The sequence below is a fragment of the Moschus berezovskii genome, chromosome 7, assembly GCF_049115385.1.
Source record: "Moschus berezovskii isolate FMDL1 chromosome 7, NW_MosBer_1.0, whole genome shotgun sequence".
NCBI classification, from domain to species: Eukaryota; Metazoa; Chordata; class Mammalia; order Artiodactyla; family Moschidae; genus Moschus; species Moschus berezovskii.
Genome location: NC_142466.1, coordinates 45,575,723 through 45,590,932, shown reverse-complemented (window position 1 = coordinate 45,590,932; position 15,210 = coordinate 45,575,723). Strand labels below are relative to the sequence as shown.

At 42.5% G+C, this 15,210-nt stretch overlaps 2 protein-coding genes across 6 annotated transcripts in view; both read right to left on the bottom strand.

Annotated features, from left to right (window-relative positions):
* BRD10 (bromodomain containing 10) overlaps positions 1 to 7,641 on the bottom strand; it is a 117,781-nt gene extending 110,140 nt beyond the window's left edge. For all 3 annotated transcript variants that reach the window (XM_055428251.2, XM_055428252.2, XM_055428253.2), the window contains exon 1: positions 3,749 to 7,641. In XM_055428251.2, the coding sequence (XP_055284226.2) occupies positions 3,749 to 4,332 (584 nt within the window). In that variant the 5' untranslated portion in view covers positions 4,333 to 7,641. The remainder of the gene's footprint in view (positions 1 to 3,748) is intronic.
* Positions 7,642 to 7,773: 132 nt separating this feature from the next.
* RANBP6 (RAN binding protein 6) lies at positions 7,774 to 12,494 on the bottom strand. Of its 3 annotated transcripts, none has more exons than XM_088837902.1 (2): positions 12,159 to 12,447; positions 7,774 to 11,102 (listed from the first exon to the last, which is right to left on the bottom strand). In XM_088837902.1, the coding sequence occupies exons 1-2, from the start codon at positions 12,351 to 12,353 to the stop codon at positions 9,036 to 9,038; spliced, it is 2,262 nt and encodes a 753-aa protein (XP_088694028.1). In that variant the 5' UTR covers positions 12,354 to 12,447; the 3' UTR covers positions 7,774 to 9,035. The 3 variants fall into 3 exon arrangements, with proteins under 3 accessions (XP_088694028.1, XP_055284230.1, XP_088694029.1); XM_088837903.1 differs by having other exon boundaries at positions 10,898 to 11,102; positions 12,218 to 12,494; XM_055428255.2 differs by having other exon boundaries at positions 7,774 to 12,459.
* Positions 12,495 to 15,210: the final 2,716 nt, after the last annotated feature.

Here is a 15,210-nt window from a genome sequence, read left to right as displayed (position 1 = left end):
AAGTTCAGCTCTGTTGGGGTCATGGATGATGCCTATTCTGTAATGACAACTTATTAAAACTACATAGCAATATTCTTAAAGCTTTCAAAAATATTTTAAAATTTAAAAGCATTCAAAAATATAATTTAAAATTCAGAAGAGGCAAAAATTCTTACTAGGCATAACTTCCTATTAAGTATTTTCTATTCCTTTCCACTTATTAGATGATTTTCTCCCTATTCCTTAATGCTAATTGCTATTTCCCTCGTGGGTATGTGGGTGTGTTCAGTTAAGTCTGACTCTCTGTGATCCCATGGACCATAGCCCACCAGGCTCCTCTATCCATTGGATTTTCCAGGCAAGAACACTGGAGTGGGTTGCCATTTCCTACTCCAGAGAATCTTCCCAGCCCAGGGACTGAACCATATCTCTGGCGTCTCCTGCACTGGCAGGTGGATTCTTCACCACTAGCGCCACCTGGGAAGCCCTCAGTTGCCTCAAATACATGAATGAGATCCTTTCTAAAATATGTAACTGTGAGACTAGATAAGCTAGTCTTAGTAGTAGTTCTGTCACAAATATATATAAAACAGATTGTTACATATTACTAATATAATTACATATGATAAAATGTCATTTGTAGATCATATACATATAGTGTTATCATAAACACAAGACACAAACCAAAAAATTTAGAAATGTTAAGAGGATAAAATAAAAATAAAATATAAAAAGTTGTAATATTTTCTTCCTTCTCCCCAGTTGATCAACCCGCATACCTGCCGAAAAGCAGACACTACCCTGGAGACAGTACATACTGTAGCCATAGGAAGTACCTGTAGTTCCCAGAAACACCTTGCTATCCCATGCCTTGCATTCACTGTAGTTCAATATTCTGGAATGTCTCTCTCAAACCCTCTAAGAAAATCCAGAAGCAATCTTCAACTTCTTTAAGAAATAGTTCAAGCATAAACTTCTCTATACCTTTTAACTTCATTATATTGTAGAATTATCAATCTTTTAAAGTGTCTTTTCCCCTACTCAACTATATGCCACTTGAGTAGAAAACCTCTCTTTTGATATCTGAATGTCTACTTCTGACAGATACACATTTGTGCAATCAATACTTTCAAAGCACAGATGAAAGCACTGAGATTCAAGTTATACAATCTGCCCAAAGTACATGCCACTGAACTGCTCTGCAATAATGTGACACCCTCTCTATCTGATGTATCTGATTTCTTGCTCAGTAATATATGAAGCAGTTGTAAAATTCTCCTTAAATTTGAAAATAAGGGTTAATTCAGTATCTTACAAATACATATGAAAAGACAAAAGAGAACAAATGTTTTTTATTTCTAAAATATGATATACCACTTATTTAGAAATAAGGTATCTGAATCATCTATTTGCTGAAAATCATACTCATGTGGACAGTCTATAGAGTATTGTTTTGGAACATCTATATATCCTAATTGCATACCAAACAGTTATAATCTATGCTTTTCTTGAAGTCGTGCCCACTCAAAGCATTTATTTAGTAATGACTCGGATTTTAGGCTAGTATAGAAAAAGAAATGATTTCCTAGATCTACCCCTGTGGTTTGTTGAACCTATTATTTACAAAATGTTTGTACATATCAAATACAAAAAAAGTGAGGGACTCAAAAAGCCTTCATTATCTCTTTGAGATCATATTACTATTTACTACTAAACTGCAAGAATTCTATCACTCCTGGACTAAGAAAGTCAGAAATACATTATTATGTTCATAAACAAAAGAATGTTTTAAGTATGGATGCTATTAGATCATATGGTAATACAGTATTTTGAACATCAGTCATTAGGAATGATTCAAAACATTCAGAAATTAACCTTTATGTAAAAGAGAAATGGTCTCCCTGCTCTTTTGCAGGACTTAAATACTTATATACACAATGGTTCTTAAAACACCTGTATTCAAACCTGTTTGCAACTTCTTAGTACTTTTCATGCAGTCATTATCCAGCCTCATTCTAAATCCGTTTCTAATCTGTAAAACTAGATGCTTGGACTAGATAAACTCTTACGGCTTTTTCCACATCTAAAATCTTGCAACATCAACTTAGAATATATTTTACTACTTAAAAATAATGTGAATGGACTGTTTCTTATGTGAGTCATAACTATAAAACACTGTGAATACAAGGGTAACACACTACACAAATAAAATGCCACTTAATAAAGTATTAAAAGTAATATACAAATTTGTGAATTATTCTATTACCAAAGAATTCAGTATTAAGAAAAGATTCAAGAAGAGGTTCCTTAGTTTAAACAGAGCCGACCTAATGAGTCAAGCACTAAGTTAACCATTGTTTTCAGTGAAAGAAGTCACTGGTAGCTTCGAACACAGCATAATTGGAAGCCAATGACAGATTAGATTATTTTAAAATTACAATTATAAATCAAGGACAGAAAAGTTAACACAACTTTTCAGGAGCTTTTGGATAAAAGCACTCGCACATGTCCCAGTTTCAGATATGAGGATATTCATTTTATTCAACTACCACTACTAGTATTATAATGGTTAAAACTTATGTTGAGCTAACCATATGGGACTGGCACATTCGACTTTACATTTATTAATGCATTTAAGAAACAGCAACCCCATTAATTAGTACTGTCATTATCCTCATTTTATAGATGAGGAAACTGAGGTCAAAAAGGTAGAGTGACTTGCAAGTTCACTTCCACTAGTAAAGGGTCAAACAACTGGATCACTTCAAACACAATTTCCAACAACTTTCAATTACTTTTTTATTCCTGACGAATTTCCGCTAGAGAAATTCAACTGGCTCCTATCAATCACAGAATTATAAGTTAATGTTTATTCTGGTAGCCTCCTGTATTACATTGTCACTTCTTACAGAGGAAAAATACGGGTGGAGTATACCTAGAGTGTGACGAGGGCATGGCAACCCACCCCAGTATTCTTGCCTGGAGAATCCCCATGGACAGAGGACCGGGCGGGGTACAGTCAATGGGGTCGCAAAGACTGAGCACACTCACCCACCTAGAGTGTACCGAGAGCATGCACACACCCACTCACCCTCCCACCCACCTAGAGTGCACCGAGAGCGTCGAGCCACCTGACCTCCCTATGACTTCTGGGAGAATAAACACCAACATTCTAAGCGTATTAAAATTTTTGTGTTGCTACAAAAATTCAGCCCTCTCAGATGAAGCTGAGAGAAAAAAACAAGAATATGCCACAGTAACTGTTAACCGTTTGATAACACTATATACATCTCCGATGACCGACCTGAGTAGTAAAACGATATAACCTTAAGTTTGAAACCACCTTTTACATGAGCCAAAATAAATTTCTAATGATATTTCATTCCAAAAACGTTTACAATTTTCTTGCCAAAACTGTCTAACAAAAGTTGCAAAGCCATCTTCCATCCCACTAAAACTTTTCCTCTCCCTACTCCTATAATTCTTCCTACGGGCACCTTTTCACTTTACTTCCACAAACTTTACCTGCTCTTCAGCGCTCGGTTCTCGGCTTTCTCCTCGGGTTCTTTTCCGTCTGGGCGTGGGGTTCTTTCGGCCCACACCCACCACACCCCTGCGGGCCCCCGCCCAGCACTGCTCCTCCTCCCCGGGTTCTGACTCAGCACCTATCAGCGACGCCCCCCGGCCCCTGGCCCAACCCATCCTCGGACACGTGCGAGGGTGTGTTTGTGTCAGTCCGTCAGTCCCGCCGGGAACTGGGCTCACTCACCGAGAAAGAAGCGCCAACTTCTGCTCCAGCATCATCTCCAGCTTCTGGCCCTGTTTGGAGATCCAGTGGTCCACTCCATGCTGGCGGTAGCACGTCTCCAGCATCAACCTGAAGTCCGCCACGAACTCGGTGATGCCCCCGTACTGGCCGCTGGCGAACTTCTCCTCCATCTTCAGCAGACACATGCCCTGACCGGGCTGCTGCGGGAGGGCGCGACTGCCCCGGCCTCCGCCGCGCGGCCCCTCGGCCGCCTCCTCTTCCCTGGTGGCAACGCCCCCCAAGGGCTGGAGGAATGGGGCGGTGAGGCCTCGGTGCTTCTCCTGCAGGAACTCGCCCAGGATGCGGTAGCCCTGCTGCAGCTCGTAGGTCAGCTCCTGCTCCTTGCAGCCACCGCCCACGACCACCATCGCCTCGTCCTCTTCGTCGTCGTCCGCGTCCTCCCTCGAGGAGGCACTCCTTCGGGCCGGCCGTGAGGCCGGGACCGCTGCCACCAACTCGTCGTCGTCCTCTTCCTCGGCCGCCGGTGGCGGCCGCTCCTCTTCTCCGGCCGGCTTCATCTCCCCCGGCTTCCCGGGCACGCTCATGCCTCCGGCAGGCCCAGCTTGGGCGGTGTGCAGGGGCCGCTCGAGGCGCCGGGGCACGCGTGAGCGCGGACCGCTTCCTCAGGGCTCAGGGGCGCCGCGCAGCCTCAGCCGCATCGGGCCTCACTCTCCTCAGCCGCCGGCTCGGCTCGGTGCGCGCGGGGGTCTCGAGCTTGCCGCCGGCGGGGCGGGGTTACATGGGGCGCCGGGGAGGGGGGAGAGAAGAGGAGAGCCTAGGTGCCCTCCTCTCCCCTCCCCCCGGCGAGGGCGCGCGCGCACGGCCCTAGCCTGCCTCACCCCTCCGCGCCCCGCCCGGCCGCTCTTAACCCGCCAGGCCTGGCTTGGCCTCCGCGCCCCACCCACTCCCAGGCCGGCTTGAAGGCAGGGAGGGGGCGAGGAGAAAAGTGGGCTTCTTCTCTAGCCTCCCCGGAGGGCGCCCAAACACTGGGCCACCGCGGCTCGGGCTCCTCCTCCTCTCCCTCACACCCCCTCCCGCCCCTCTCTACCTGCGGGGGACCCAGGCAGGAGGAGGCGGCGCGCGGACCGGGCCTGTCGACAACTGTCAGTTAGAGGCCCTACTGGGCGGGGGGAAGAGGAGGGGCCGGGAGAGAAGGGGGAGGGCACTCAGCCCCCCCCCCCCCCGCCCCGGCTCTCCAGGTTGGGGAGAGCTGTAGAAAGAAGCAAAGAAAGAGGCGCCGTCGACGGTGAGCATGCGTAGTAGAACACTACCACCCCCACTTCACGTACCGCTACGTGAAAGCCAGGACTTCGTCTCAGCTTCAGGCCCTGAGGCCGGGTAGGTTGCGCGGAGCAATGATGTCATCAGCTTGTAGCCAACTCGAAGGGGCGGAGTGAAGACAGAAGCAAAGCGGCCGCCGGGCTTGCTCGCCACCTCCTGAGTGGGAGGCTGATAGGGTTTTAGAAGTGGGCTGTGCTAAGAGGATATTTGTTCCGCGAGACCCCTATTAGCGATAAAAGCTAAAATTAACCCTGAAGGCGCTTGCTAGACAACTTTCATTGATAAAGTGAATTGTAAGTAGACATAGAATGTAAATCCTATCCTATTGTAAAAAATTTTCCTTTGCATACTCCCACCCCCGTGACTGCTGGTTTTTCAACGTAGAATTGGAATTTTGTAAAGTTTAGAAAGGTTCAAGGACTCGACCAATTGGAACATATGTTCACATGCAAAAGAAAAAGAGATGATGTTTAGAACTCGAATTTCTAAAACTCCTGTCCCCGTCTTAACATGAGTTACTATTTTGGAAGTTAATCCCATGTTTTCCGTTAAAGTGAAAAAACATCCCCACCTTCTCAGTTTTTGACATCTGCTAACAAGAGTAAAGGAGGGAATGGAACCTCATTTTAAAATCCTTGGGACTTAGTCTTCAAATATTTCAAATCTAAACTTAAGCATTAAACAGTCGTTAGCATGATCTTTCAATCTCACATTTTAAAATTACTGTTTAGGTAATGTGTAAATGAGCTTATCATTCCATTAGTTGACATATTGCTTAAAAATGAGAAAGTAACGGTTTCTTAATGCAGATATTACTATATTCTCACGTTCTTTTTCAAAGATGCACATATTCCTTTTTCTGCTTACACAGGACGCTCTTGCTTGAAACGTCGAATTACTTGAATACAAAATCAGAATTTTAGAAAGTAAACATTTTAAAAGTAAAGATGTATAACAAAGTGATTGGGATATATTGACTCTTAAGACTGTTTTACTTCCCATCAATGTGGACCTTTAAAGCACTGATATAATTCAAAACTAAAAACCATTTTCTTTTTTTAGGGGGGCGTCTAGTATGTTAGATAGCAGTCTTAGGTAAGAGTTAAATGGGGACACTTTTAAGGTTTTAGGGTATTGAAAACCCGCCACACACAAAAACACACCCACCATCTAGTTTATCTAGATCTCCTCTTACCTCATCAGACATTTATAATTTATTAGGCATTTACAGCATTTTCTCTCCTTAGAGCCCATGAGTGAAAGTCGCTCAGCCGTGTGGACTCTTTGGGACCCCATGGACTATATAGTCCATGGAATTCTCCAAGCCAGAATACTGGAGTGGGTAGCCTTTCCCTTCTTCCCAACCAAGGAATCAAACTCAGCTCTACAGATGTACCTTAAATCAGGAACAAAGGCAGACCAGTCTTACTTCAGGGACTGGCAACCAAAATTGTGTCGGACTGGACATCTTTCATTTCCTTTGAGAAAACCCAAGAATCTGGACCCATTCCATCAGATACCACCTCCTTCTCTTTAGCCACCAACCATATTTCATGACTCTCAGATAACGTTCAGTTCAGTTGCTCAGTCGTGTCAGACTCTTTGCGACCCCATGAATCACAGCATGCCAGGCCTCCCTGTCCATCACCAACTCGCCCAAACTCATGTCCATCGAGTCGGTGATGCCATCCAGCCATCTCATTCTCTGTTGTCCCCTTCTCCTCCCGCCCCCAATCCCTCCCAGCATCAGAGTCTTTTCCAGTGAGTCAACTCGTCGCATGAGGTGGCCAAAGTATTGCAGTTTCAGCTTTAGCATCAGTCCTTCCAATTAACACCCAGGATCGATCTCCTTTCGAATGGACTGGTTGGATCTCCTTGCAGTCCAAGGGACTCTCAAGAGTCTTCTCCAACACCACAGTTCAAAAGCATCAATTCTTCGGCGATCAGCTTTCTTCACAGTCCAACTCTCACATCCATATCTTACATTTACTGAACCCTGTGCCTCTGATCACTTAATATTCATTACCTTCTTTAATTCTCACAATCCCATGAGCTAGGCCTTATGCTTATTTCACTGATGGAAAACTGTTTAGGTTAAAAAAGCAGCTTGCCAAAATTCAAATCTAGGTTTGTCTTCAAAATTCTCCAGTTGCCTAATTCCAAGTCATACGGTAGATTTTCCAATTTTTCATGCACAAGAATATATGGAATTGGTAGAAATGTTTACCAAAGGCTTCTTAAATAAGGAATATTAATAAAGACACCTGGATGATTAGAAGGAAACAGCTACATGTCACAGAGAGGCCAATTAACTTTGATCTTAACTATTATGAAAGTAGAATCAGGTCCTTGAACTTTTAGAAATATAGATAAATGAGAAGAAAAATTGCCTTTCAATCCCACCATCTATAGAAAACCTCTATTAATACTTTGTGGTGGGATTTTTCTATTTATACTTTTAAATTTAATCTTATTAAAATTATGACTATACCCCAACCAATGTCCTTTTCTTTTTTCCCCCTCATTAACAATAAATAACCACAGGGAATGTATAGGTATTGCATATTTAAAATCTCAATTTCGTATCTCTGTCCACAGTGGCCTAGATGACCTGGTAATGAACTGGTAGGAGGGGAAACAGGGAGATTTTTAATGTAAAAGGAATTCCAGACCATAAAAAAGAACACAGAAGAGGTACAAACATCAACAGCAGTAACAGCTACCATTTATTAAGCACTTACTAGGTCTTAAATACTCACTAAATACTTTACATACACAGTACTCATAACAGCCCCAGGAAATCCATGACATATGTATTTGTTCTTAAATTTTGGGTCAATAATTTGCTGAGTAGAAAGCTTTTTTTTCTACCCTACAAAAAGCCTGAGATTAAAGACCAACATTGTAATATAAGTACCCCAAATTTATAGAACTGCTTTCTTAGAATCCACACTTACTGCTAAATGACTGGTCATCTCAAAGCTCTTTTCTTTTTTAAAGATTAATTTTGCTTCCCTTTCATGATCACAATTGAATTCTCTTTAATGCTACTATAGAACTAAGAGTTTCTTCAAAATAGAAATCTATTTAAGCCCCATTTTGCATCAGGGCTTCTCTTGTTGAACTGCTTTGCAGGGAAAAATGGCATACATACACAATGCAATATTCTGCTCAAACACGTAACAGTGATTAACTCCCACAAATAATCATTTACTCTTTGTCAAATACTGTATTACAGTATGTTATATGCTACCAATGTTAGATGTACCAGGATATCCTTTACAGTAACTGTGGTCCTTAAGAGTCCTGGATAAGTTAAAAACGACAAACTGTTCTGGCTAAGATTTTAAAGTTTTCTTAACTATCAGCTGGACACCTTGGGAACTAGAATATGGATATGTCTCAGCGTCAGGAGGACATTATTAAAAAGTTCTTATTATGGAGAAAACTCCCCACATCCACTGCAGTATCTCAAAACTCTTTTTCAATACCAGCATCCTCCCATTACTATGAAAACTAGGAGTATCATAAAGGAGGAATAAGCCTGCCACTATATTCTTCACTCACAATTCCAAAGAGTTTGTCCTGGAAGTTCTTCTGTCCCATCTTTGTGCACTCTTAACATCTTGTGTTAGGCAGCAGGACACCCTGACACCAAGCACACTGCTTGCCCAGCATCAGGAATTTAGACAAATAGCAACAATGTACACACTTCACATCAAATAGAGGAAAGGTGACAAACATTTTAAGACAACAGAAGCACAGGTTATCACCAACGTCTGTGTTTGATAAAACATGCAAGGTAAACAGAGGCTGTAACACTGAATAATCATGGAGAAACACTGGGAAGGAATACAAACTGCTTAGTAGGGAGAGAACAGCTCTCTCAATCATAATGGAACCTACTCAAAACACTTATTTGGAGTTACTTTTATGGGGGATGATATTCAAGTAATATTAAAGTGCTTCAAGCAAAATTTAGCAATTCCTGTAAGGCTTCCTGCTGCTCATCATCAAGATGGGAAATGCATTCCAACCATAATTCTTCAGAAGTCTGTACCTGACGTACAACATTAGCTAGGCGTTTGGCACAAGGATCTTCATAATTAATAGTCTCATTAATTTTTCCTTCTGCAATTATACTAATTATTTTTGGAAGATTGGAATTATTTGGACCAAGTACAACTGGGTGGTTACTTTCAATTAAGTCACAGAGAAAACTCAAAGTCTGAATAGCTTCCTCTTTATCCTCATGCAGTGGAAGCCATGACAACCAGTGTGGAAGAACTTCATCTACATTTACACAGTTAGGCTTAAACCTCAAAATCTTCCCTACTGCTGAGATACAGTTCTCTGTAGCAATGACATTCTTTTTGGTTTTGGAATTTGCACACTTAATAACTTTTACCAGCAGCGGAACAGCTTCTGAACATAAAGAACGATAATCATCTCCACCAAACTGTGCCATAACACCCAGGCCATAAGCAGCAGCTTGCCTGACTTCAGGGTTGTTGTCTCGCATATTTAGTAGCATTGGCCACCGAAAATATTCAACATATTTAAATGAGGTTGGACTGCAGTGCTCTATGATATCATCAAAAATGCACAATCCCCACTGTCTGTCTGGCCATGGCCTATTAGAACAAATTAGATTTACAATTAATGGAAGTAGCTGTTCAAACCACGGTAAAATCTTTTCCTTGTAAGTACTAAATAATGAGTGCAAAATATCTGATACTTTGGTCAGAATATAAACATCACATTCATCCTCATCTTGCAGAGACATTTCAACCTGTTGATCATAGTTTTCTTCCTGTCTTTTAACCTGTCTTAGTTCTTGGTTTTTAAAGTGCCCTTCAAGTTTTGCTTTCAGTATTTCTCCCAGTTCTTCCAAGTGTTCATCATTAAGGCACCCATCTCCCATTACTTCAATGGATTTTGCAAAAGAATTCATTATTTCTGAGAGTACATCTGTATCAGGTTCGGTCCCAATAGCCTTGATTAAGGGATCACATATGAATTGCCACATCTGTGCAAGATACTCTGGCCCCCGAATTCTTGCACATTCCAGGAGAAAAGGCAAGGACTCTGCAGCTGCCACTCGAACATTGTCATGGAAATAAAATTTCAGTAAAGGAACCATCAGTTTTACAACTTGTTCTGTATAGTCCACAAATCCTTCTCTTAACTCCTTAGCATAATAAACCAACATCTGGCAAGCAGTTGCTTTTGCTTCAAGTCCTGAAGTTTTAATTCCAAAACTTTGCTGGTCTCCAAGATTTACAAATTGCCATCCATCATCATCACTCATATTCTCCACATCTTGTGTGTCTAAGAGAGCAACGTCAGGTTTAGCTGAAGCAGTCTTAATAAGAGGCTCAATAACCAGTGGAAGGTACTGTTGAAAATCACTTCCAAGAATTTTACACATCCTAGCCCATGCTGAAACCATGTAAGAGGTCTGAGGGTCATCATCTTCCATATTATTTAAGTCTGATTGTGTCTTCAACAATAACTGCATCACATTTGATACATCTTGCATAAATTTTTCCTTACCAACAGCAAGACCAACATGGCTAATGCATTCAATAGTCTTTCCTTTCAGAAGTTTGAGTTCCTTTTGAACAGCAAGCTCAACAGTATGCTTTAGTGAGGGCATAAATATATCATAATATGGTACAAATTTTTCTTCTATTGTATCTGCAACTGAAGCAATGGTTGTCACAAGCTGTTCTAAGGCCAACTTAGTTCCATTGCGAATCAACTCTTGAAGTTTAATCACCAAGATGGAATGTAGATTTCTTACCATACTATCCAAATATAGAACCAGCAATGATTTGGGGCAATCTTCAATAAAAATAATAAGTGCAGAAGCTGCATGTGACTGTACACGCTGATTACCTTGATTTTCCATAGTACGCAACAGAGCTGCAATCACAGTTTCATGGAATTTCTTTTGGAAGTTAGGTGCAAAATCTGTAGCCATCTGTCCAAGTGTAGTACAGGCTGCAGCCCTCACCCTTGGATGAGGATCCTGAAGAAAAAGCAAAACAGAGTTAACTGTTTCATCTAAAATTGATTCCATTTGCTGATGGCATCCTTCTCCAATAGCAGATAAGGCCATTAATCCAGCATGTCGGTATTTCCAGTCAGGGCTCTGCAGCATCTGCATGATATGCTCCTTAGTCATTGGTAAAACAAGTTTTCCACCGAGCCCACAAGCCAGTCTGTCTAATGCACTCTCAGCAGCAACTGCATTGCTGTCAAAATCATCTTCTTCCATTTCATCAGCATTTACCCAGTCCTCGTCATCTTGTAGATCAACCATCATTGCTAATATATGAGGAACTGCCTGTGCAATAATATTTGTATGTTTTTTCAACATTGGGGTGGCAGTTTCAGACAAGGTCACTATTACTTCAAGTGCTAGCTGGCGTTGCAGATTACTAAGTCTAGAGTCTCCACATAACTTTAGACTCAGTTGCAGAGTATCTTCTAAATAAGGACCCAAATATTTAGGGACAGTATCTGCAATCTCGACAAGGGATTCTAGCACTGAATCATCATCCTGATAGCATGAATCATTCACAGCCTGTAAGATTCCAGGAAGCAAGTCTGCAAAGTCTTTAAAAAGACCAATATTATTCTCATTAGCAAGTACAAATGCAGCTGCAGCTCTAGCAGATAATGTCCTGATTGCTGGATGTTCTTGATCTTGAATACACTGGTCCAACAACCGTTTGATGATATCCAAATCGTGCCGCTCCTGGTTCCCAAAAATCCCCGGAAAGTGCCAGAAAACGTGAAGTGCAACTTCCCATAGAACCACATTTTTAGAGTAGATTGAATCAACAAGGAACTTCAGACCTTCAGGCCAGTGGTTAGTGCCATCCTCATCTATCAAATTCCTGGCCAGGACTGCAAAAATGTCACAAAGTTTTTTCCTCATACTAGCATGTGTTTCTAACTTAACAGCCAGTATCAGTTCAATCTTGACGTCCCTCTGAACATCAGAAGGCAGATTTGGATAGACTTCCTCAAACCCAGAGGACAAAAGCCGTCGTAGCAGGGCGGCAGCCATTTGTCTCACCTCATAACCTGCTCTTCTATTTCTGACGGCATCTAAGAGGAATGTAGTCTTACACAGACCTGGGATATTTTCATAGATTTCCTCTGCCTGCCGCCGCACCATACAGCTTGGATTGATCAGGTTCTTCAGAAGCTGGTAAAACTCTTGCTTTCCCGACACGGTCGCCGGTACTCCGGCAGAGCCGGACGCCGCCATCGCGTTCTGTCAAAGCAACCGCGACGGGGAAGGAGGGCGGGGGTCTGCGTCCCGGAGCAGTGACGTCAGCGAGGCGCCGGAGCGGAGGCGCGGGGCGGGGCCGCTCCTTCCTCTCCTGCCGCGGCTCCCCTTGGTCAGGGCTTTGGGAGGCGGGGAGTCTGGTGGCGCGGGACTCTTGGTTTCGTGGTGGGAGCGAGGGTCGCTCTCCATCTGTTTTCCAATAAAATGAAAATACACCTACAGAGGGGAAAAAATGAAAGTATGATAATGACTGTTAGAATGGGGTTATGGGTTTTTTGGTCTTTTATTTCTAAACTGTATCTACGGTTGTTAAACTGATAATTTTAAAACAGAGCGTACTCCTTGAAAATCTGCTAAGTGAAAGAAGACAATCACAAAAGGCTACATGTTATATGATTCCCTTTATATGAAAGGTCTTAAGTGTAAAATCCATACAGAAAGTAGATTCAGTTCAGTTCAGTTCAGTCGCTCAGTCGTGTCCGACTCTCCGCGACCCCATGAATCACAGCACGCCAGGCCTCCCTGTCCATCACCAACTCCCGGAGTACACTCAAACTCATGTCCACAGAGTCGGTGATGCCATCCAGTCATCTCATTCTCTGTCGTCCCCGTCTCCTCCCACCCCACCCAATCCCTCCTAGCATCAGACTCTTTCCCAGTGAGTCAACTCTTCGCATGAGGTGGCCAAAGTATTAGAGTTTCAGCTTTAGCATCAGTCCTTCCAATGAACACCCAGGATTGATCTTTAGAATGGACTGGTTGGGTCTCCTGTTTGGCAATGGCTGAGGGGAAGGGAGAATAGAGAATAACTGCTGTCTGGGAAGTTCTTCCTGGGTGATGAAAATGAAAAATTGATAGTGGAGATAGCTGCACAACTCTGTGATTATACTCAGACTATTGAATTGTACAATTTAGATTGGTGAATTGTATTGCATGTGAATAATACCTCAATAAAGCTTTTTATCAAATAAGTACAATAAAAGATAAAGACGATTACCATCCCACTATTACACCTAATGCAGTAGAGCAGAGGTGCTCAGATTCAGGTGTGTGTCGGAATCACTTGCTCTGTGGATTATAATAAAGAATGAGAAAGATATTTGAGTAATGTATGATGAAAAGTGAGTTAGTAAGATTAGAATCCTGGTCTTGTCTCAAAATTGATTTGAATCCCTGGTCTTGTCACTCCACATTTTCTTTGCAAACTTAAAATGTTTTTACAGTTTTCCTTTTCTTAGAGAGCAGCTGAGGTTATTCTAAGAAATAAATGCCTCTGAGGCTAAATATTGTTCCTTTAATTCAGGAAGGGTTGCTTCCCTGGAATTACCAGGCTCATTAATTACCCAGACTCGGCGGTAAATAATCCACCTGCCAATGCAGGAGGCACAATTTTGATCCCTGGTCCTCGAGGATGCCACATGCTGTGGAGCAACGAAGCCCTTGTGCCACAACTATTGAGCTGTGCTCTGCTACTGCTGCTGCTAAGTCACTTAAGTCGTGTCCGACTCTGTGCGACTCCAAAGATGGCAGCCCACCAGGCTTCCCTGTCCCTGGGATTCTCCAGGCAAGAACACTGGAGTGGTTTGCCATTTCCTTCTCCAATGTGTGAAAGTGAAGTCGCTCAGTCGTGTCCGACTAGTAGCGACCCCATGGACCGTAGCCCACCAGGCTACTCTGTACATGAGGTTTTCTAGGCAAGAGTCCTGGAGCCCGGTAAATAGGAACTGCAGCTACTGAGCCCACAGTCACAACTACTGAAGCCTGTGTGTCCCAGAGCCTAGTGCTCTGCAACAAGAGAAGCCAGTCCAATGAGAAGCCTGCCCACTGCAACAAAGAGAAGACCCTGCTTGCTGCAGTGAGAGAAAAGCCTGCACAGCAAGGAAGACCCAGCACAGCCAAAATATAAATAGTAAAATACATAAAATTATGTATAAAAGAACAATCATCATTACTTTAACAATGATTAGATCTTACTTTTGTATGGGCCTTGCCAATCTATCATTTTAACCGTTACACAGGTTTGCAAGATTGGTAGAATAGGTATAACACTAATTTTAGGTGAGAAATGGAAACTCAGGAAGGTTAAGGGATTTGCCTAAGATGACACAACCTGAGTCTCAAATCCCCCTCTTCTAAAAGCAACACCGATGCTCTTTCACCAAACCACTTCCCCATAATTACTCCTGATTTTGCAATACAACCAGAGGTTTTCGTTTATTGCAGGGTATATTTTAAACTTCTCTAAGTTGGCTGAATTTTAATTTTGTTCCCTGGCAGTTCATCAGTAAAGAATCTGCCTACCAATGCAGGAGATGCAGGTTTGATCCCTGGGTCAGGAAAATCCCTTTGAAAAGGAAATGGCAACTCACTCCAGTATTATTGCCTAGGAAATCCCATGGACAAAGGAGCCTGGTGGGCTACAGCCAGCAGAGTCACAGAGACTCAGAAACGACTTAGTGACTAAACAACAACAAAAACAACAACAACAAATGCTCATTTAGGAAGAAACCTTATTCTCTAAACAGTGCTTTTTATTCTGTGGACTGAAAGTCAACTGCATCAGAATCACTTGAGAAACTTATTTTAAAATGTAGATATTAGGGCTCAATCTCTGAACTACTGAATCAGAATTTCTGGGTGATATAACCCAAGGATGTTCAATTTTAACAAGGACACTTGGTTTTCATGTGAATACAAAAATTTGAGAACCACTGCTGAGATCAATGTTGGTTCTGATTCCAAGATCTTGACTACAGTTCTGCATCTTGCTCCATAGTCAATGACTTTCCCACCATTCTTGAAAAAGTCTAATTATAGGGCCTTTGAATTTGCTCTT